Source organism: Podarcis bocagei (genome assembly GCF_964188305.1).
Source record: "Podarcis bocagei genome assembly, chromosome: 1".
NCBI lineage: Eukaryota > Metazoa > Chordata > Lepidosauria > Squamata > Lacertidae > Podarcis > Podarcis bocagei.
The window spans coordinates 141,248,406-141,270,648 of NC_138125.1; the positions used below are offsets into that span (position 1 = coordinate 141,248,406).

Genomic DNA, 22,243 nt, shown 5'->3' on the forward strand with positions numbered 1-22,243 from the left:
CATGAAATTCTTCACAGATACCCAGAGAGAGGGAGCTTTACCTCATTTGTTTGATCATTCGCATTCACAAATAGAGGCTTCCAGCCAGGAGGGAGGGAGTTGCTGTCAATCGCGTAGCCATGATTCTGAGCAGTAATGAAAGCCTGTCCATTCATCATGTTCACAACTGGTTGATTCTGTCCTCTAAAGGGACACACACAAACAGAGAGAAGTGGGGAAGGAATAGTTTGGGGAGGGGAGGGTGTGCGTGTGAAGGGCAGGAGAAGAAGGCCACAATTAATAACATGCAGGGGCAAGCAGAAAGGAACACACTGTACCACCCATTACCATTATCCATTAGGAGGATAACAACTCTGCTTTCTGCCATATTTATTTATTTGCATTTATTATTTACCCATAAATGCCTAATCCTCTATTGGGGAATAATAATAATAATAATAATAATAATAATAATAATAATAATAATAATAATAATAATAATACCAAACAGAAATGCACAAAAGGAGCTACAATAATCCCACAGAGGTTTTGAAAAAGGGCTCAGAAACAATCAGTGGAGAGATTCAACTAATAATCTGCATCAGCTTTAAACTGGAATGGCCAAAGTCAATGCCATGGAGCTGGCCTCCTGACACTGGCATCACTGCTGCTGATGGGGACAGGGCAGAGGGCAGGGCAGCTATGAGTTCCAGGCTGCAGAGGGGCACTGGCAAAGCCTAGCAATGCACTTGTGCAAGCCCCGCCCTTAAAGCAACACCACTGGTGTTGGGGAGGGGGCAGCCTTGCAGCACCACCCCAGCCACTCCTAGCTTTAAGATATAGATCTATAGATAGTACTGTTACAAAGCCAGGATGCCATATTTGGGCAGTTTACAACCCAAACTGATTGGTGTGGGGTGAAGGCAGGATAAATACGCATCTTGAAGATGCTGTTGTCGCAGGTGTAGATTTGTCACCATACCTGTTGGCCATGGGCATTTTGTACGATGAAGCCCCAGCTGCCAGACCAGTGATTAGATTCCCCAAACTGATTCCAAACAAAGGTTCCTGACGATCACTCTGTAGAACCTGGATGGGAAAGACTTATATCAACATAGGAAGAGCCTGCTGCTGGATCAGGCCAATGTCCCATTGAGTCCAGCATCCTGTTCTCGCAGGGGCCCACCGGATTCCTGTGGGAACTCTGCAAGCAGGATCTGAGCACCAGACCCCTCTCCCTTCCTGATACCCAGAAGCATTTCTGCCTCCACAGTCATCCTGGCTAGTAGCCACTGATAGTCATTATTCAGCCTCATTGGGTACCCATGAGTTCTAGTGTCTTTCCACTTTCTCAAAGCCAAGTATAATTTCGTAAACTTCTATCATGTCACCATAGACAACCTACTTTTCCATCTCACAGTTTCTCACATTAAAGGCAAAGGAGTTTCTGGAAGTAGCACAGCAAGTCAAGTTAAAACAGCCCCCCCTTTTTTCCCCTAACCAGGTGAAATGTTGGAGAGCTGAGGTTTAAGGAATGCACACATCCCAAGGTTGTGAGCTGCCACTGTGGAACATGGGAAATTTAGGACAACAGTGCTTTGAGCAAAATATCAATTCCAGTGCATGCTCTCTACCTTCCTGACAGTCTCAATTAGTTCTTGGGCTTGGGTTGGATCGCCAGGACCGCCAGAAAGCAAAAGCCCATCATACTCCAGCCTGGTGAAATCATGATTCCAAGGAACCAGATGCACCTCGGCCCCTCTCTGGGAAGGAAACAAAAGGGAAAGTATGAAAAAGTTTACTATAGAATGACATGTAACTCCGTGATGCTGAACAGTACAGCCTAACATGATACAGTAGAGTCTGAATATGAAAAAGCCAACTTTAAAAGGATTTGAACTATCAATCACAATGGAGCTCACTGTCCTCCTTCTCTCCACCTGGCATTTGCTCTCCCTCACTCCCACTCTGACATTTTCTTTATATGGCATACTTAGATGCTTTAGTTTCAGTTTCAGCCGACACTATTCTGTAGTTTTGTTTTGGGGGTATCTGAATCACTGAATCGCTATGAGGCTTCCTATCTTGCTTTGCCTTGGACAAGCCTAGAATCCCTCTGAAGCACCTGCAGATCCACTGCACACTCCTAATCCATGTCCCCTGGCTTTCTCAGTTTGGCCAAATGGACAGAACGAATGGGCGCACTTCGCACATGTTCAGAGGTTTCCCCAGTTTGAAAAACAAATCTATCAGACCCAATGAGAAACTAGAATGGACATGACAGTCCATCTTTAGCCTCACATATGCTAAAGATGTGTACAGAGTACAGAACTTGAAACTGCCAGAATATCTGTGAAAACTCAAGCAATTAAACAATTGTCCAGTTTGTTGGTCATGAGCAAATCAAAATTATAAAACCAGTTCCATAGAAGAGAAAGCCATTTTAAAAATGTACGATTTACCTTCACAAGCAAACGAATAGCATTATGCTTTAATCCGCAATCCACAGCCACAATTTTGATTGGATTACCTTTTCCATATACTTTGACTTCCTGTTGATACATTTAGAAAAAAAAGACATTGTTATTGGCAACTTATTTGTTATATGCATATCCTACCTTTCTTCCATTATGGAATGTAAGCAGCTGATGGAGTCTCACGTGGTCTCTGATAGAGGCACTAACCAGAACTAGACACACTGTAAGTTTGCTACGTCATGTTTCTACTGGCTATGTCCTGGGGCTTAGTTAATTCTACAAACTTATTCCTCTGCAGTTAGTTAAAAAGCAAGGAACTCTATTAAGCCCTGAAAAAAGCTTAATCCCATTTAGCATGCTTAATCAAATATTGAAAGATGAGGTATAAATCTAAAATGCATTCGTTTTTGTATGCATATAATACAGGCATCCATAAGAACCATTTTGGATTTTATAAATATTATTATTTTTTCCAGAAAAATATAAACATGAACATAAACATTATCAACACAATTGGTTTTCCCCTTCCCACGCCACCCCCAAAATAAAAGACTAAGGTGTCAAATTTTCCCATAAGTCTATGTCCAGAGTTGGTGGGTGCCAATCCTCAGTGTGTTCATTTGAATATTTTATAAAAGAGTTAATTTTTAAAAAAATTAAAAATGAATATTTTATAAAGGGGTGTCATAAACAAAACCATCATTCAGGGCTTGTACTCTTTTAGTTAGTTTCTCAGATAAAGCAATTATCTTCTGTTTCCATTGCATGATCAAGTCCTTCCCAGCTCTTTGCTATAAGTAATCATGCTGCTACCAAAATTAAAGTGATAACTTCCTTGTGTAGTAATTTGAGTATTTTTAAAGATTGTTAATAAACCTAGACATGGGCTACATTGTACATCCTGGTTCGTGTTTTTGTTTATTTCTGTAAATACTCTTTCCCAAAATACTTGCATTAATTCACATGCCCACCAGATATAAAGTTGTACCAGTTACCTTGCAGCCTTTCCAGCTATATTGGTTTATCAATATAGCTGAGTCTTACAGGTGTTAGATGATATCTATGTATAAATATTTTTATCTGATGCGGGTTGTGGATGGGGATTGGGGGGGGGGGCTGTCCATAGATTGTTCCAATCTGCTTCTTCGATTTCTAAGCATAGGTCCTTTTCTCAATTTTGTTTAATAGCCAAGCATTGTCCATTGTTCAGCCATGTTCAGAATCAGTTTTTCAAATTGTGTCAATGGTCTAATTGCTTGAGATATAAACACTGAATCTGAGATAGAATGTATCACCTGATAGAATTAACAGCCAATTCACCCTGCATCCCCCCATTCTTCCCATGATTTGCCCTGCTGTGGGTGAAATATCAATTTCATAAAAGTGAATCTATCTGTACAATACTTTCTCCTTCCATTTGGCAAATGGGTTTGTTATCATTTCTAAGATAGTTTTGTTATGAACCTGGTATTCTGTGTTGCAGAGGTTTATCAAATTCCAATTCTATCCGGATCTTTTTTTACATTGTTTATCATGCTGATGACATTTTCTATATGGGCTGCATCATGGTATCTTTGCAAATGTGGTGGGCTCATTTCTCCCTCTCTGGGAATGTTGATACAATACAGTCAGTTGAAGTTTAAGTCTCTTGCCTTGGTGAATGAAGCTTACAATCTTTTTTTCTTCTTCTTCTTTTTTTGAAATTTCTTGGGGGTCTTTGCTGAATTACATACAGGCAAAATTTGGAACAAAATTTTGGCAATATCCTCATTTTGATTGGCGATACTCTACTCATCCAAGAGATGAGTGTCTTTGACCTTCTTTCAATATCTTTTTTAATGTTTTTCATCATTGGTAAATGTTAACTTATTTAAAGTGTGTCCATGATTTTGTGGATTCCCAAATATTTATTATATTGTAGGCAAAGTTTAAAACTAATTTTAGTTTGTATTTTCCATAACAACAGTCGTGCCTGATAAATTGGTTGTTTCCATGGTTTACCAATCAGAATTTCTGTGTTTTGCCTCAATAGTTTCTGGGCTCAATTCAAAGTGCAGTTTTTGACCTTATGTGGTTCAGAATCCCAATGCCAAAAAGACTGTCTTTCCCCACATGAAGCAAACCGGACATTGTGCTCATCATCTAAAGCCCAAGGGAGGTGTGGAGAGTGAAGGCACAAGAATATGCCTTTTCAGTGGTGGTTCCCTACTTAAGGAATGCTCTCCCCATGGAAGAAGCTATAGCAAAATCATTACTTGTTTCTAGCCACTAATAACATTATTTACTCAGTGCAGTGTGTGTGTGTGTGTGTGTGTGTGTGTGTGTGTGTGTGTGAGAGAGAGAGAGAGAGAGAGAGAGAGAGAGAGAGAGAGAGAGAGAACGAACTTTAGGTCTTGCTTGATTGCTGCTTTTTATATTTGATGTTGATGGGGTTTTTTTTTCATTATATCTATTCTTATTATGCAAGTCAATTTGAGACACTTGAGTTTAAAAAGCAACAAATAAACACATACATAATGGTGACAGGGTGCTTGTAACCCTTTACAACTATTAATTAAAGTTTATTCTAGTGTTCAAATTCATACATTTGCCATTAGATTCTCTTTATTATTATTTTGGGCCTTTCCCCCCATTCTAACAGTCTAATTCTAATTTTCTGTTTAAGAAAAAGGTGAAGGAATCTTTAGTTCCTTCTCAGCAAATACATAGTATGTGAACCATGTTGGATTCAATCCAGGGCCCATCTGATCTATTTCCAGCAGTGGCCACCCAGGTAGAATATGAAGGCAGTAGCTCTTCCCCACTGTTATCATCAAAAACTGATACTCTGAGATATACCATCTTTGAACATGGAAGTACCATTTGGATATTATGGCTGACTATTATTATTATTATTATTATTATTATTATTATTATTCTATGGTGTGTTACCACCAATAATACAAAAGGGCTTATATCTGATTTAACAAAAAGCTAAACTAATGGAAAATAAAACGAGAGGGAGAAATGTTTTAGCCACTAATAATATACATATGCATCTCTTAATAAACCTATCTGCCATAAAATATTTCTAAAGGTAAAGGTAAAGGTACCCCTGCCCGTACGGGCCAGTCTTGCCAGACTCTAGGGTTGTGCGCTCATCTCACTCTATAGGCCAAGAGCCAGCGCCGTCCGCAGACACTTCCGGGTCACATGGCCAGCGTGACAAGCTGCATCTGGCGAGCCAGCGCAGCACACGGAAACGCCGTTTACCTTCCCGCTGGTAAGCGGTCCCTATTTATCTACTTGCACCTGGGGGTGCTTTCGAACTGCTAGGCTGGCAGGCGCTGGGACCGAACGGCGGGAGCGCACCCTGCCGCGGGGATTCGAACCGCTGACCATGCGATCAGCAAGTCCTAGGTGCTGAGGTTTTACCCACAGCACCACCCGCATCCCTAAAATATTTCTAATTACTATTTAAACATCTAAGCTGGTGGCTACCTATTTGTGGGAGATTAGCAGCCAACCCTAAGTAAGGGATATTCTTGCTAGTTAGTATGAGAAGGGGCTGAGTCCACAGAGCTGTGTTGCTGATAGGCAGATACTCAGACCACAAAAATACAATTGATAGAGGGGGCTCATTTCCTCTCCTGAAGGTGCATATTGTACTTCCTGTTTCCCCTCTTTCTCCCTTTGACCAGCGTTGGATGCAGACATGCCTCTGTCTGCTCCAGCTTTAGGCACATGCCTAAAGGTGAAGGACCTCTGACAGTTAGGTCCAGTCGCAGTTGACTCTGGGGTTGCAGAGCTCATCTCGCTTTATTGGCTGAGGGAGCTGGCGTACAGCTTCCAGGTCATGTGGCCAGCATGACTAAGCCGCTTCTGGAGAACCAGGCAGCGCACGGAAACACCGTTTACCTTCCCGCTGGAGTGGCACCTATTTATCTACTTTGCACTTTGATGTGCTTTTCAACTGCTAGGTTGGCAGGAGCAGGGACTGAGCAACGGGAGCTCACCCCGTCGCGGGGATTCGAACTGCTGACCTTCTGATCGGCAAGCCCTAGGCTCAGTGGATTAGACCACAGCGCCACCCGCATCCCTCTAATGCAAGATTAGAAGTAAGTAAATTATATATTTAAACTTACTTTCCAAGTTGTTGACTGATTCTTTGTTAACCAGGGGAAGAAAGAGAGAGCCAACTTACTTCATAGCTGGACTTGACCAAAACAAGTTTTTATAGCCTAATTCCTATGCTTTTAATTTTGCTGCCAAGGATGGGATTTTGAAACTCTGTTCAACCCCTGAATGTGGGCACTTGGAGAAGAACTGCAATTAATATATCCTCTCCTATCCATTAAAACCCATCCCACACTATTCATCACAAACTGAGGCAGTGAACTTCAAGGGAATTATGTGTTGTGTATAGCAGAACCTTTGGGGCTCTTCTGAATCTACTGCCCGTTAATTTCATTGAGTGACCCTAGTACTACAAGAAAATTCTCTATACCATTTTCTCCACAGCCATACCATTCATGATTTTATATACTTCTATCATGATTTATGTTGTTTTCTTTTTCAGCAGACTTTGTGGAAAATTAGCTTCATAAGCTTGCTGTTCACCATTTATTGCCCCACATTGGTACAGACCATTTGACCAACCTGTGGATTCTTAGATGCCTATTTTTTAATACCTTTTGCACCCTTGCGCCTACTCCTGGGTAACCAAGAATGTTTTCCAGCAATGAGCAACTCAGCATTCTTCTTCCTCATCAAACCCACTGAACCTGAGACAGCTGCTATTTTAAAATGCACACTTTCCAAAGTCCATGTCTGATCTACTGCTGAGCAAACTATTTTTATTCTTTTAATAACCCCCTTTTAATCAGGCTCTTTTGGCATGCAGATATTTCACAGCTGGAAGGCTTCATGATAAGATGATAATCTCCTAACTGAATCATTTCACAGGTGAGCTCCCACTATTCAGGAGGAAAACAGAAGCTTCGCTCAGGAAAGTCTTATTTGAAGGGTACACGGATGCTATTAAAACACAAGTCCTTCGTGCAAATCTAAATATACAGCCTGAGCTTCAACACGGTTGCATCACACAGCACTCAAAGCTGCTGAGCAGACACATTCTAGCTTCCTCATTCTACGTAGCTTCCTACCAAACTGCAGGCATATGGGAATCCTATCACTGCATGGCCCAGCTGCCTAGCAGCGCTGCTGTTACTGGAAGAAAGAGTTCTAGTGATTCATTCCCCAGCCAAGAACTATAGACACATAACGCTCTAGTCCATGGTGTCCAGCTCTCCACATGTTGTGGACCGTATGTTGATTCAGCAATCCTCGACAGTGCAAACTACCGTATTTTTTGCTCCATAACACTCACTTTTTTCCTCCTAGAAAGTAAGGGGAAATGTCTGTGCGTGTTATGGAGGGAGGAATGCCTACGGGTGGCGGGGGAGATCTGCAGTTGTGAGCAGAGGATCCATGGTTCCCCTTCCTTCCCTCCTCCGTGGCTCGCTTTGCTCGCTTTGAAACAGCAAAGCGGGAGAAGAGCCACTGAGTGGGGAGAAGAGAGGGACAGAGAGCCTGGTTACAAAGCACGGATCCACATGGATCCTCAGGATTTTTGCACTGGGTCACCCCAAATTCACCATCAGATCACATAGCATGTCCATGGCTACAGCTTGCACCAAAAAAATCACGCACCCACTGTTGCCTGGGGCCGCAGTGGTGCAAAAACGTGGTTACAAAGCATGGATCCACATGGATCCTCAGGATTTTTGCATTGGGCTACCCCAAACTCACTGTCAGATCACATGTCTCTGGCCACAACATGAACCACAAAAATCATACATCCACTGTTTCGTTTAGAATATTTTTTTTCTTCTTTTCCTCCTCTAAAAACTATGTGCGTGTTATGGTCGGGTGCGTGTTACAGAGCGAAAAATACGGTATTTAATGTAAACATCAAACTTCTACCCTTTGTTTTGTACATGTACGTGAACTGGACAGACGTGAAGAAAGGCCAGAATAATGAGATGTGGTTGCAGGATATGGTCTGAAGGTACATGAAGCCATCGATTTGCTGAAGCTAAGCAGGCCTTGGTCTGGTCAGTGCCTGGATGGCTGACCACCGGAGAACTAGGTTTATGCCACTTTGGGTTCCATGATGGAAGAAAGGCAGGACCAAAACATAAGGAAATAATCTGGCTCCTAATTAATATTGTATGGAAATAATATATTATATCTTCAGAAATACAGTGGTACCTCGGGTTACATACGCTTCAGGTTACAGACTCCACTAACCCTGAAATAGTGCTTCAGGTTAAGAACTTTGCTTCAGGATAAGAACAGAAATCGGGCTCCGGCGGCGCAGTGGCATCAGGAGGCCCCATTAGCTGAAGTGGTGCTTCAGGTCAAGAACAGTTTCAGGTTAAGTACGGACCTAAGGAACGAATTAAGTACTTAATCTGAGGTACCACTGTACACAATTTTGGTTATCTTTTTGTGGGAACCCAAATGTAACTCTCCTAAGTCAATAGCAAACTTCTTGCAGACAAAGCTGAGAAGCTTCCAACTGAATTAATATATTCTGCAAGATGTAGCCTATTGTAGTTTCAAAGGCATAAATTAAAAAAAAAATCCGTTCTAACCTACCGTTGATAAGAAAACTCTTAAAATGCTACCACATTTTGATTTACATGGAAACAGTTGTTTGCTAGGACATAGATTATCATGTCCCATAATTACCACCACTGAAGAGCTTAGTTAATTGTCAGCTTTATTTGTGATGTTACTTTATAAGCCTATAAAATAAAGTTATAAAGATAATGAGATCACAGGAGTTCTGTTAATCTTTTTATATCTCATTTATGTATGCTATTTTCAGCATCTTTATAGCAAACCCTTCTTGTTAATGGCACAGACAATCAACAGCACCTACTCCTGCTGCTTATTTATTCTATAAAATAGCTTTAGATATCAGGCATTCCACTAGGGCTGGACTGAATTGACAGGAGCCATTTCTTAGACCTTTCACACACCTTGAAATCAGCATACCCTCCAACATTTCTCCAATGAAAATAGGGACGCCCTAAGGAAGAGCGGGGCAATCCGGGATCAACTCAGAAACTGGGACAGCTTCTGTGAATCCTGGACTTTCCCTGGAAAATAGGGACACTTGGTGGGGTCTGAATCAGCTGTTTTACTTCAGTTACATTTTGAGGGTGAAATGAAATTCTTTTGGCTGAGGGGAACAGAATCAGAATGGCCACCATTTTGTTTTTCCTAGAAAACTCCATTCTTAGGTGCTATTTGAATTTGATGGCTTCCACACAGTCAAGAAGTCCACCTCTCCTAAGCTACTCACTTGGGACCACTACACAGTGGACTGCAGCAGAATCTCTACCCAAAAGAAAAAGAAACGCTTTACAAAACAGGTGGATCTTTTTCCCCAGAAGCACATTCTGTTCAAGTAGTGCAATATTAAGTACTCCTCCAACCAAAAGGAAGTGATTGAAGAAGGCTGGCAAATAGGTCCACAAAGAAAAGGTACAGACAGGACTACTGTTCCAAGCCCAGGTCAGCAAGTAGCCCAGACTCTCAGGTTTCATTTTTTAAAAAACAACCTAAGTCTCCCCCCCCCCTTTTTGACTGAGAATTACGAAGCAAAATGAGAAGGCACTCATCTCATGGCTATTGGGGGGGGGGGGAGGGGAAAAATTAATTTGGACCCCTTCCAGTCGGGATTCAGGCCTCATCATGGGACTGAAACTGCCTTGGTCGCAGTGGTCGATTATCTCCGGTCCAGCTCCAAGGGCCTTCTGGCAGTTCCCTCCCTGAGAGAAGCTAAGTTACAGGGAACCAGACAGAGGGCCTTCTTGGTAGTGGCACCCTCCCTGTGGAACGCCCTCCCACCAGATGTCAAAGAGAACAACAACTACCAGACTTTTAGAAGACATCTGTTAAGGAAGCTTTTAATGTTTGATGTATTACGGTATTTTAATATTTTTTGGAAGCCGTCCAGAGTGGCTGGGGAAGCCCAGCCAGATGGGCAGGGTATAAATAAATTATTATTATTATTATTATTAAATTAAATATCCAAGGTTCCATTGAGCTTAATGGGACTTACTCAGTAAACATATTGAAGAATCTGCAGAATCATTTGGAGAAGAAAAGTTGGGGGCAGGTCCACTTCACAAAATTATTTCTTATCAAATTAAGGGGTCAATTCCACAATGTTTTGATTGAATCAGTTTCTCCCCAAGTTCCAGCCCTAGATTCCACAAATTGTCCTCTTTTATTCTGTACAGGCCAACTATTCTTATCACATCAAAAACCCAAGGGAATATCAACTCAATTAATAGGAGACAAGGCTCCTGCTAAAAGGTGACCCTATTAATATTTGCTCAAGGTAAGTGGAGCTTACTCACTGATAAATTATGCTGAGAACTGTAATATGTAAGACATCTAATAATACAAACCAGACCATAAAAATGGTAAACCTCACATTCTGTGGGATAACCAGCCTCTGTAACCAAAATGCTCAAATCCGTGCTGTTCATTGAAATAAAATTATATGAAAATGATTTATTGTTGGCATCTAACACCAAGTAAAATTGCAAAAATGTACAAACTAGTTCAAATCTGTGCTGGAAATGTAAAGGGAAGGAGGGTACTTTTTACCATATGTAGTGGACATGTACACTGGTAAAAGCTTTCTGGGAAATGATATAGAATGAATTAAAGAAAATGTTTAAAAATACAGCCATACCTTGGGTTAAAGTCGCTTCAGGTTGAGCGTTTTCAGGTTACGCTCTGCGGCGGCCCAGAAGTAACAGAACGCATTACTTCTGGGTTTCGCCACTTGCGCATGCGAATGTGCAGAAGTGGCGAGTTGCAACCCACACACGTGCAGACGTGGGTTGCATTCTGCTCTGGATGCAAATGGGACTCTGGAACAGATCCCGTTCACATCCAGAGGTACCACTGTACATTTGTTTATAGGTGAAGAGATACCAAAAGAGGATAAAATACTTTTAATGTATACAATGATGGCAGTGAGAATGTTACTAGCTCAGAGATGGAAGGAAGGAGAATTACCAACTAGAGAAGAATGGCAGACAAAACTGATGGAGTATGCAGAGATGGCGAAACTGATGGGGAAGATCAGAAACCAGGAAGATCAAGTATTTTTAAAAGACTGGAGTAAATTCTTAATTCATTTAAAAGACCACTGTAAACAGTTAAAATCATTGGCAGGGATGCAATGACACTTGTAATGTGGAATTAACTACAATAACTACGGATATATAACAGATGGATAATGGTAAAAGTTGCAGAAAACTTTATTTTAAATATGGAACCCATGGAGGGAGAGAAGGAGGTCCGAAGGTTCAAAAGAACCTTTTATTGTAATGCTTGAAATGGTTAAAGCTAAAATGTATAAAATTATGTAAAACCAATAAAAAATATTATAACAAAAAACAAAATGCTCAAATCCAATTAATGCATGAAGGAGGCACTTGGAGGAGGCAATTTTCATTAAGGCCACTGTGGCCAGAGATTCTCTGGACCTTAGTTATTCCGGATAGATGGCATACTTCATTCCAGAGCTGACCAGTTCTAAGAATTAGGAAATGTTACCTGATAATATGTCAGCTAATTGAATTTTATTTAGGAAAACTAAATGGAAATAATCCACAAAGGGTAGATGAGGAGGAGGGAGAGTCTCCATTGCACTGCCCTTCCTTCAATCCTAAGCACAGGAGTGAATTCTAGCTCTCCCAAAAACAAGTTAACTGGAAGCAACTCAGTTAGCAATGCCATCCAGAAGTTGCCCCTGGCATGCTCCCCTGTCCCTACATTAAGAGACCTTTGAAGACACGCTAAACATACCTGACCTACTCTTTCTCCAACCAAGCCTGTTTCTAGCAGATACACATTAGTCAAACTCATCATGAAATTTGTAGGAAATGAGACTAGCACACTAAAAGTGGAATGTTTACCTTTGTTGAAATTTCAGCTATCAAGTTTCTCTTGTTTGGGTCCAAAAATTGCACAGGTTGACCCTCAAATTCAATCTTCCCAAGAACAGTTCCCTGTTGAGAACAAAAATAAAACAAATGATAGCATTTTATATTTTATCATTATTAAATTTATAAATTGCCCTTCATTCCAAGATCACAGGATGGTTTACAACATAAAACATAAAATAAAAACACAAAATATATAACATGACAACAAACTGGGAGCCACCACAGAAAAGGCCTGGATCTCTTGCAGAGGAGGCACATGATTCAAGGCCTCATATGATGAGCATAGGTCATTTATGTGCATCAGTAGAAGCTTGAACTGAGCACTGCCCCAAACCCCTGCTTAGAGGAACACATTTTACCCTGGATGTAACCACACAGAGACTTTTAGTATAAAATAAAAAGCTATTAAGAAATACATGTTGGATAATAAAGATCCAAGATCTACCTAACTTGGAAGTACAAAGAGAAAGAGACAAAAGAAAAACGTCCCTTCTCCTGAGGTGAGATTGAGAAGGAGGATGAATACAAAGTTACCGGTATGTCAGCTGTCCTGAGAGTTTCAATCTAACATCAGAAGGAAGGTCAGCACAGGTTAGGTCAGAAAGACTGCCTAGGAAATTTGGAGTTTCCACTCTCTATCTACTTCCTTCCCATGCAAACCTACCAGCCTTAATGCAAGCTGAAATGCATTCCAGCGCCTGCAGCAACAGATGAGTGCACACAAGAAAGGAGAGTGGCATCAGGTAATGGGGGAGAAAATTTCTTAGGCAACCGTTAAAGGAAGTCTGCAACGAGATCTTAGAGGGGAAAAGGGCACCAGAATCGTGGAAAGAAGCGTATATTACACTCATACCCAAAACAGAGACTGAAAAGACTCAACTTAAGAACTATCGCCCTATATCATTACTTAATGTGGATTACAAAATTTTTGCAGACATTTTGGCAAAAAGATTGAAAAGAGTGCTGATGGAGAAGATTCATAAGGACCAAGCAGGCTTTCTCCCAAAAAGGCACTTATCAGATAATGTGAGGAACATAATAGACATTTTGGAATTACTAGAGGTGAACATAAATACTAAAGCAGTTCTGATATTTGTGGACGCGGAGAAAGCCTTTGACAATATTTCTTGGAGCTTTATGAAAAAGAATCTTCATGGGATGGGGGTAGGCCAAGGATTTGAGAATGGTATGGGTGCCATATACTCTGAACAAAAGGCTAAGTTGATTGTAAATAATGTGATAACTGAAGAATTTAAAATAGAAAAAGGGACACGACAGGGGTGCCCAATCTCCCCATTACTCTTTATTTCAGTTCTGGAGGTGTTGCTAAACATGATCAGAGATGACCAGCAGGTTAAAGGGGTACAGGTCGGAGCTAAACATTATAAGTTAAGGGCCTTCGCAGATGACTTAGTACTTACTCTACAAGAGCCAGACACTAGTACAAAAAGGGTTTTGGAGTTAATTCAGGAATTTGGTCAAGTGGCCGGATTTAAACTGAACAAACAAAAGACTAAGGTTTTGGGGGGAAATTTAACAGTCACGGAAAGGGAGAAGTTCCAGAATGAAACAGGTTTGGCGGTGGTTAAGAAGGTGAAGTATCTAGGGGTTCATATGACATCTAAGAATTTGAATCTGTTTAAAGATAACTATGAGAAATGTTGGTCAGAAATTAAAAAAGATCTAGAAATATGGTCAAATTTGAAACTTTCAATGTTAGGCCGAATTGCAGCTATTAAGATTGCCTAGAATACTATTAAGTATTGCCTAGAATACTATTAAGATTGCCTAGAATACTATTAAGTATTGCCTAGAATGTTATTTCTGTTTCAAACATTGCAAATTCTTGACAAGATGGACTGTTTCAAGAGGTGGCAGAAAGATATTTCGAAATTTGTCTGGCAGGGCAAAAAACCCAGAATAAAATTTAAAATATTAACGGATGCAAAGGAAAGAGGGGGATTTGCCCTGCCGGACTTAAAACTGTACTATGAATCAGCAGCGTTTTGCTGGATGAAAGAGTGGATGCTCCTCGAGAATACAGATATCTTGGATTTAGAAGGTTTTAATAATGCATTTGGTTGGCATGCATATTTATGGTATGACAAAGTTAAGGTGCACAGGGCCTTTAAAAATCACATTGTCAGAAAAGCATTATACAATGTTTGGATTAGATATAAAGACTTGTTGGAAAATAAGACCCCTAGATGGTTATCGCCTTTGGAAGCTAAAGCTTTGAAGAAGCTTAATATGGAAGCCGAATGGCCAAAGTATTGGGAAATTTTGGAACAAGAGGGAGAGTGAACGGTTTCGTCCAGGGCAAAGGGGGCGGTGAGGGGACGTGTGTGGCTCCCCACCACCTGGCAGCCTTGGGACCTCTCGCCGTGGCGGAAGGAGCCATGTCTCTTGTGTGTGTTTTGCCCCTCATATTTCCCCCCTCACACGACCTGCTGCCCCTGCAGATATTCCTTCTGCTCACCCCCAGCATTCTCCTCCATCTCCCCCCACAGCTCAACCCACGTTGCTAGGGAGCGAGGCGTCTCCAAAGAGCGAGGGGACCCAGCACACCGCCACCACTGAAGAGACCAAAGGGGTGGATGGGGCAGCTCAGTCCCGCTGCTGTGGAGCTTCTACCAAACTCAGTCCCACTGCTGTGGAGCTCCCCCCCCCCCGCCACTCCCACTAACATCCTCATTGCAAGAAAGAGGAGAGGCAGAAAGAAGAGCTAACTTGTCTGTGGCTAGGGGGCACAATCTGGATGGTTCTGCCAGGGGTGCAACATCACCCAGCTACGGCTCCGCAGGGAGCAGGTCTTTCTTCCAGCACTCAGGCTGCAGCAATGTCCCTCCAGCCTCCCAGGAGCCTTTGTGGTTTGACAAGGCCCTCAGCAATTCTACTCATTGTAAACGGTCACTTCAGCTCCTTAGAAATTTCCTATTTCTTGCAATTCTGCAGATATTACTCACATTTTTAGCTAGCTGTTTTAATAAGAAAGGACTGTTGAAACACTGAATTTCAACAGAAGAGATTTAAGCATGCACTCAGCTTTCCCTTTGAAATAAAGGAGAGAAGGAAGGAAGGAGAGAGAAATATGGGAATTCAAGGGTATATTGTGGCCTGCTTGGCCACAAAGAAATAAAGCAAATTAATGGAAAATCAAGGTCCATTTAGGACTTAAGAAAGCTTTGTATGCTCTATAATCAGCTAGCAAACCTCCCCTTTCTTTTTTTCTTTTTTTTGCTCCCCTTTCTTTTTCTTAATATCTAACAAGAGGAAGAGTTCTGTGGAATTCAGAGGCTTGCACAGTAGTTTGTGATTTATAGTTGGTTCTGATACAGGATTTATTGTGGTAGCCCAGTGTGGTGGTGGTGTTGTTGTTTTATAATGGACCAGCACAGCTATTTGTGTTTTTCATCTACCTTGTTTCGAATTATTTTAGAAAGCATCCTGGTATCAATACCATAAAGTGCCGGGACCTGAAAAAAACACAGATACAGGCAGATTAGAATTTAGAAACCTAAGTCTGTTACATTCCCAACAGAATACTGAAACTAGCTCCCTTTGCGGAAGACCATCCTGGAAATCCAAAGTTATATTCAATGCAGCACTAAAGGGGAATGTTCCATCAGCACAATTTCTTCTTGTGCAACAGATTGTTTTCCTCCTCTCTGCCCCCACGCTCCCTCTAGATCTGTTCTTCCAACCATCCCAATTTGGGGGTGGTATATACAAGGGGGCATGGAGGATAAGGGCAAATCCCTTTGTACTAGTGCTAATCCTTGCATTAGTGTAAAGATGTAGTGCCCGATGTTCAGAAAAGCTCCCGTTAAAACTAGCAGTGATCTCAAACAGAAGCAACATTTTAGCAGAGTCTACAAATCATGCTCTCTAAAGTCCAATTCATACGTTATTTTTGCAACAGTCACCATGTGATAGTTTTGCCATGCCAGTATTACATGTTGAATATTATGTTTACTTTATTCTTGTGTGGGATAACTTCTACGTAGGGAAAACATTGTGCTTAACCGTCATGCTTCCTATTGGGCGTGTCCACATTACAACATTAAATTGACTTTAAAGTACTAACTTCCATATCTTCTACCAAAGCATCTTGGAAACTGAATTTGGCAATATGTTTAGAGAGAAACTTCTCTTGTGAAAGCTGACTGAGGTAGGCGGAGACCTCCAGGTATCCCACCTGAGGGAAGGCAAAGCCAAGCCTATGCTGTTGGGGCCGCTCCAGATCTAGGGGCTGCACGCGTCCACGCAAAGGGCGCCCCCCGTTTTAAGCGGGGAGCGGTCATTGTGAAAGCTAGCTCCCCCTATGTGCTCCATCTAAGCAACTCTCAAGGTTCCTTGGTGGGAACATATAGATTAAACCAGTTTAAATCTGTAGTGCTCCTTGAGAGAACTCTCTTTCAAAAAAATCACAGGTTACAGGGCTGACAGCTCAACCATTTTAAAATATAACCTGACATTCCAAATGTACTAATCAATGAACCGGAGTGGAAGGGAGTGAAAATGCAACATTTCTTACAAGTTTTCCAAAATCCTGCTGAAGACAAAGATTTCTAGAGTTGTCTTAGTGCATGGGTAGGCAACCTAAGGCCCGGGGGCCGAATCCGGCCCAGTCGCCTTCTAAATCCAGCCCGCGGATGGTCCGGGAATCAGCGTGTTTTTACATGAGTAGAATATGTACTTTTATTTAAAATGCATCTCTGGGTTATTTGTGGGGCATAGGAATTCGTTCATTTTTTTCCTTGAAAATATAGTCCGGGCCCCCACAAGGTCTGAGGGACCGTGGACAGGCCCTCTGCTGAAAAAGTTTGCTGACCCCTGTTTTAGTGTAACAGGTAGGCATCTCAAAAAAAGCAACAACTGAACAATAATTTTGAATAACCGATGCTCAAGCCATTCAATGTCAAATGGTTTTAAAAACTAGTTCCACTGCAGCAAGTGATTTGCTCTTGGTTATCCAAAAAATATCCCTCACCTTTTCCTCTTTCAGCCATTCTGCGAGGGTCTTGACAGCTCGCCAGTGACTGTACTCATTGCTATAATCCAACACCAGCAAGCCTGAAACCTATGAAGAATGACAGCAAATCTGACTGTAAAATGTAATTTTAAATTATAACCTGAAGTCTGTCTTACAACGAACCAAAAGAATTTGACACTCAGAAACGTTTTCACTTTGAGTTTGTATCAGAAGGATACAAAGGAGACATTTCTAGATGATCTCATATACCTTACAGAAGGACTATGAGGGATACCAATATAGGTAAAGGTAAAGGGACCCCGACCATTAGGTCCAGTCGTGACCGACTCTGGGGTTGCGGCGCTCATCTCGCTTTACAGGCCATGGGAGCCGGCGTACAGCTTCCGGGTCATGTGGCCAGCGTGACTAAGGCGCTTCTGGCGAACCAGAGCAGCGCACGGAAATGCCGTTTACCTTCCCTCCAGTGAGGTACCTATTTATCTACTTCCACTTTGACGTGCTTTCGAACTGCTAGATTGGCAGGAGCAGGGACTGAGCAATGGAAGCTCACCCCGTCGTGGGGATTTGAACCGCCAACCTTCTGATTGGCAAGTCCTAGGCTCTGTGGTTTAACCCACAGCACCACCCGTGTCCCACCAATATACTTACTAGCAAAACAATTGGGAACCTTGCCCCACAACAGAGAGAGAGACTTTTCTGATATCGCTGCTGCTTACCTTAATGCCTTCAGACTCCAAGAACCTGCTGAGGCCCATTTCATCCAAAGCAGCAGTATCTGGGACACCACTGTTCCCTATTATGGGGTTAACCAGTGTGAGGATCTGTCCATGGTAGCTTGGATCCGTCAGGGTTTCTGTATTCCTGAGTTGAACACAACAGAAAATCATTTTCATGAGGGAGGAATAAAAAGTGAGTCAAGATTAAAGCTCCCTATCAAAGCAGCAAGCATGGATACTGGACAGGCTTAAAGTGATGCAGTAGAAAAGTGTGTCGGGTTCTTACCAGTTTATAATTTTTATGGACTACTTATATTGGAAGCTCATCCCATAATTGTTTTTTAGAAACAAATTCCGTTAGCAGCTATGCTTTTAAAAGAACAACATACCAGTAGGTAAATAGCTGCATGGAAATATAAAACAATGGTTTAATTCAATGGTTTGGTGACCAGGAATGTCCACTGTAGGCTCCCGAGCTTCTTCCTTCGTTGCTTCTCATGCATGAGCTCCACGGTTATAGTTTGCTGTTACTTTGTTGACAGTGGCAACCTATGATCTGAAGTCATGGGTGCTGAGTGGCTTGGTAAAGTACACTGTCATGAAGTTTCTCACCATCTGTAAAGGAGAGCGGGCTCTCTGTCTGAAGGGTAACTTAAAAGGGGTGGGGGGAGACAGAGGATTAGTAGTATAGGGTGATATTCTTCCAGTGGTACTAAAATTCCTCTTCAGTTAGATAAAGTATTTTGCCCGGTTGAGAGGTATTCTTGAACTGATGAGTTTCACTTCAGCAGTGGGTATATATCATGCTGCAAGAGGATAAAATATGCCCAATGTGTGGTTTGCAAGTACATTGGGATTCTTCAGAATGATTTACACAAGCTAAAACTAATTTATTTTGTTGTTGTTATTTAAATTATATATAATTGAATAGTCATACAGTTTTTCAGATATCAGCAAGTTGCAAGAGGCATTTTTATGGAATGCTGACATCCTTGTGAAAAGATGGATTGTCACAGACTGGAAAACTCTTTAAATAATCCAGAATGGTTACAGAATGATATCAACGAATGAGTGTGCAGGCCAATTGAGAGAAATTATGTGTCAAATTAAACAATTGGTATGAAATATTCCAGGTTGCGATGTTCTACTCTTTGAATATGTATGTGTTGCCACCGACTAAAATGAATTAGGTCCTTAGTTTTAATGTATGATTTTCGTAAGCCTGGAGAATACATAAATATGCACAATCAGGCTACAATTATTACAGAGTAATCCTATTAAAATTAGCTGGGTTGCTCTGAAATAAGTCAGTTATGAATTACACCCCTGGTCTCTTGCTAAGTGTAAATTCTATTACAGATAAAGATGGCTATTGCTGTAGTGATATAAATCTAAAGATACACAAGTGCATTTTCAGCCTGATTTTGTACTGTACAAAAGTCCTTCACTACAGTGGATATTGGCCCAAAATATGGCATGTTGTTGTTTAGTCATAGAATCATAGAATCATAGAATCATAGAGTTGGAAGAGACCACAAGGGCCATCGAGTCCAACCCCCTGCCAAGCAGGAAACACCATCAGAGCACTCCTGACATATGGTTGTCAAGCCTCTGCTTAAAGACCTCCAAAGTAGGAGACTCCACCACACTCCTTGGCAGAAAATTCCACTGTCGAACAGCTCTTACTGTCAGGAAGTTCTTCCTAATGTTTAGGTGGAATCTTCTTTCTTGTAGTTTGGATCCATTGCTCCGTGTCCGCTTCTCTGGAGCAGCAGAAAACAACCTTTCTCCCTCCTCTATGTGACATCCTTTTATACATTTGAACATGGCTATCATATCACCCCTTAACCTCCTCTTCTCCAGGCTAAACATGCCCAGCTCCCTTAGCTGTTCCTCATAAGGCATCGTTTCCAGGCCTTTGACCATTTTGGTTGCCCTCCTCTGGACACGTTCCAGTTTGTCAGTGTCCTTCTTGAACTGTGGTGCCCAGAACTGGACACAGTACTCCAAGTGAGGTCTGACCAGAGCAGAATACAGTGGCACTATTACTTCCCTTGATCTAGATGCTATACTCCTATTGATGCAGCCCAGAATTGCATTGGCTTTTTTAGCTGCCGCGTCACACTGTTGGCTCATGTCAAGTTTGTGGTCAACCAAGACTCCTAGATCCTTTTCACATGTACTGCTCTCAAGCCAGGTGTCACCCATCTTGTATTTGTGCCTCTCATTTTTTTGCCCAAGTGCAATACTTTACATTTCTCCCTGTTAAAGTTCATCTTGTTTGTTTTGGCCCAGTTTTCTAATCTGTCAAGGTCGTTTTGAAGTGTGATCCTGTCCTCTGGGGTGTTAGCCACCCCTCCCAGTTTGGTGTCATCTGCAAATTTGATCAGGATGCCCTTGAGTCCATCATCCAAGTCGTTGATAAAGATGTTGAATAAGACCGGGCCCAAGACAGAACCCTGTGGCACCCCACTAGTCACTCTTCTCCAGGATGAAGAGGAACCATTGATGAGCACCCTTTGGGTTCGGTCAGTCAGCCAGTTACAAATCCACTGAGTGGTAGCATAGTCAAGACCGAATTTTACCAGCTTCTTTACAAGAATATCATGGGGCACCTTGTCAAATGCCTTGCTGAAATCAAGGTAGGCTACATCCACTGCGTTCCCTTCATCTACCAGGCTTGTAATTCTGTCAAAAAACGAGATCAGGTTAGTCTGACATGACTTATTTTTCAGAAATCCATGCTGACTACTGGTGATCACAGCATTCCTTTCTAGGTGCTCACAGACTGTTTGCTTAATGATCTGCTCCAGAATCTTCCCTGGTATTGATGTCAGACTGACTGGGCGGTAATTATTTGGGTCCTCTCTTTTCCCCTTTTTGAAAATAGGGACAACATTTGCCCTCCTCCAGTCTGCCGGGACTTCGCCTGTTCTCCAGGAATTCTCAAAGATGACTGCCAGTGGTTCTGAGATCACATCTGCCAGTTCTTTTAATACTCTTGGATGCAGTTCATCTGGCCCTGGAGACTTGAATACATCTAAATTAGCCAAGTATTCTTGTACTATCTCCTTAGTTATTCTGGGCTGTGTTTCCTTTGCTGAATCATTTGCTCCAAATTCTTCAGGTCGGGCATTGTTTTCTTTATCGGAGAAGACTGAGGCAAAGAAGGCATTGAGGAGTTCAGCCCTTTCTGTGTCCCCTGTTTGCATTTCACCATCTTCTCCTCTGAGTGACCCCACTGTTTCTTTGTTCTTCCTTTTGCTACGAACATACCCATAAAAGCCTTTTTTGTTGCTTTTAACCTCTCTAGCAAGCCTGAGTTCATTCTGTGCTTTAGCTTTTCTGACTTTGTGTCTACACGTGCTGGCTATTTGTTTGAATTCCTCTTTGGTGGTTTCCCCCCTTTTCCATTTTTTGTACACATCCTTTTTTAATCTTAACTCAGTTAAAAGTTCTTTAGATAGCCACCCTGGCTTCTTTAGGCACCTTCCATGTTTCTGTCTCATTGGTATTGCCTGAAGTTGTGCTTTTACTATCTCCCTCTTAACAAACTCCCAGCCATCATGAACTCCCTTTCCTTTTAGTATTACTGTCCATGGGATCTCACCCAGCACTTCCCTAAGTTTTATGAAGTCGGCTTTCTTAAAGTCAAGAAATTGAGTCCTAGTATGCTTGGCTGCTCCTTTCCGCTGTATAGTAAACTTCAGAAGAGCATGATCACTCGCGCCTAATGATCCTTCCACTTCTACCCCACTAACCAGGTCATCAACATTGGTTAGGACCAGATCTAAAATGGCTGTTCCTCTTGTTGCTTCTCCCACTTTCTGGACAATGAAGTTGTCTGCAAGGCCAGTGAGGAATCTGTTTGACCTTATGCTCTTGGCTGAGTTTGACATCCAACAAATATCCGGGTAATTGAAGTCCCCCATTACTACTATCTCCCTTCCTTTTGCATGCTTGGCCATCTGTTCCAGGAAGGCATCATCTATGTCCTCCGTTTGGCTTGGGGATCTATAGTAAACTCCCACAATGAGGTCCCTGTTATTCTTC

At 41.9% G+C, this 22,243-nt stretch overlaps 1 protein-coding gene across 1 annotated transcript in view; it reads right to left on the reverse strand.

The window, feature by feature from the left end:
- The window catches only part of CPS1 (carbamoyl-phosphate synthase 1), a 149,621-nt gene that overhangs the window by 107,958 nt on the left and 19,420 nt on the right, over positions 1-22,243 (reverse strand). Inside the window, exons 2-9 of the mRNA XM_081190213.1 lie at positions 18,191-18,335; positions 17,472-17,561; positions 15,898-15,954; positions 12,449-12,541; positions 2,442-2,531; positions 1,614-1,742; positions 962-1,068; positions 42-183 (exon numbers count right to left, since the gene is read on the reverse strand). Coding sequence (XP_081046339.1) covers positions 42-183; positions 962-1,068; positions 1,614-1,742; positions 2,442-2,531; positions 12,449-12,541; positions 15,898-15,954; positions 17,472-17,561; positions 18,191-18,335 — 853 coding nt within the window. The remainder of the gene's footprint in view (positions 1-41; positions 184-961; positions 1,069-1,613; positions 1,743-2,441; positions 2,532-12,448; positions 12,542-15,897; positions 15,955-17,471; positions 17,562-18,190; positions 18,336-22,243) is intronic.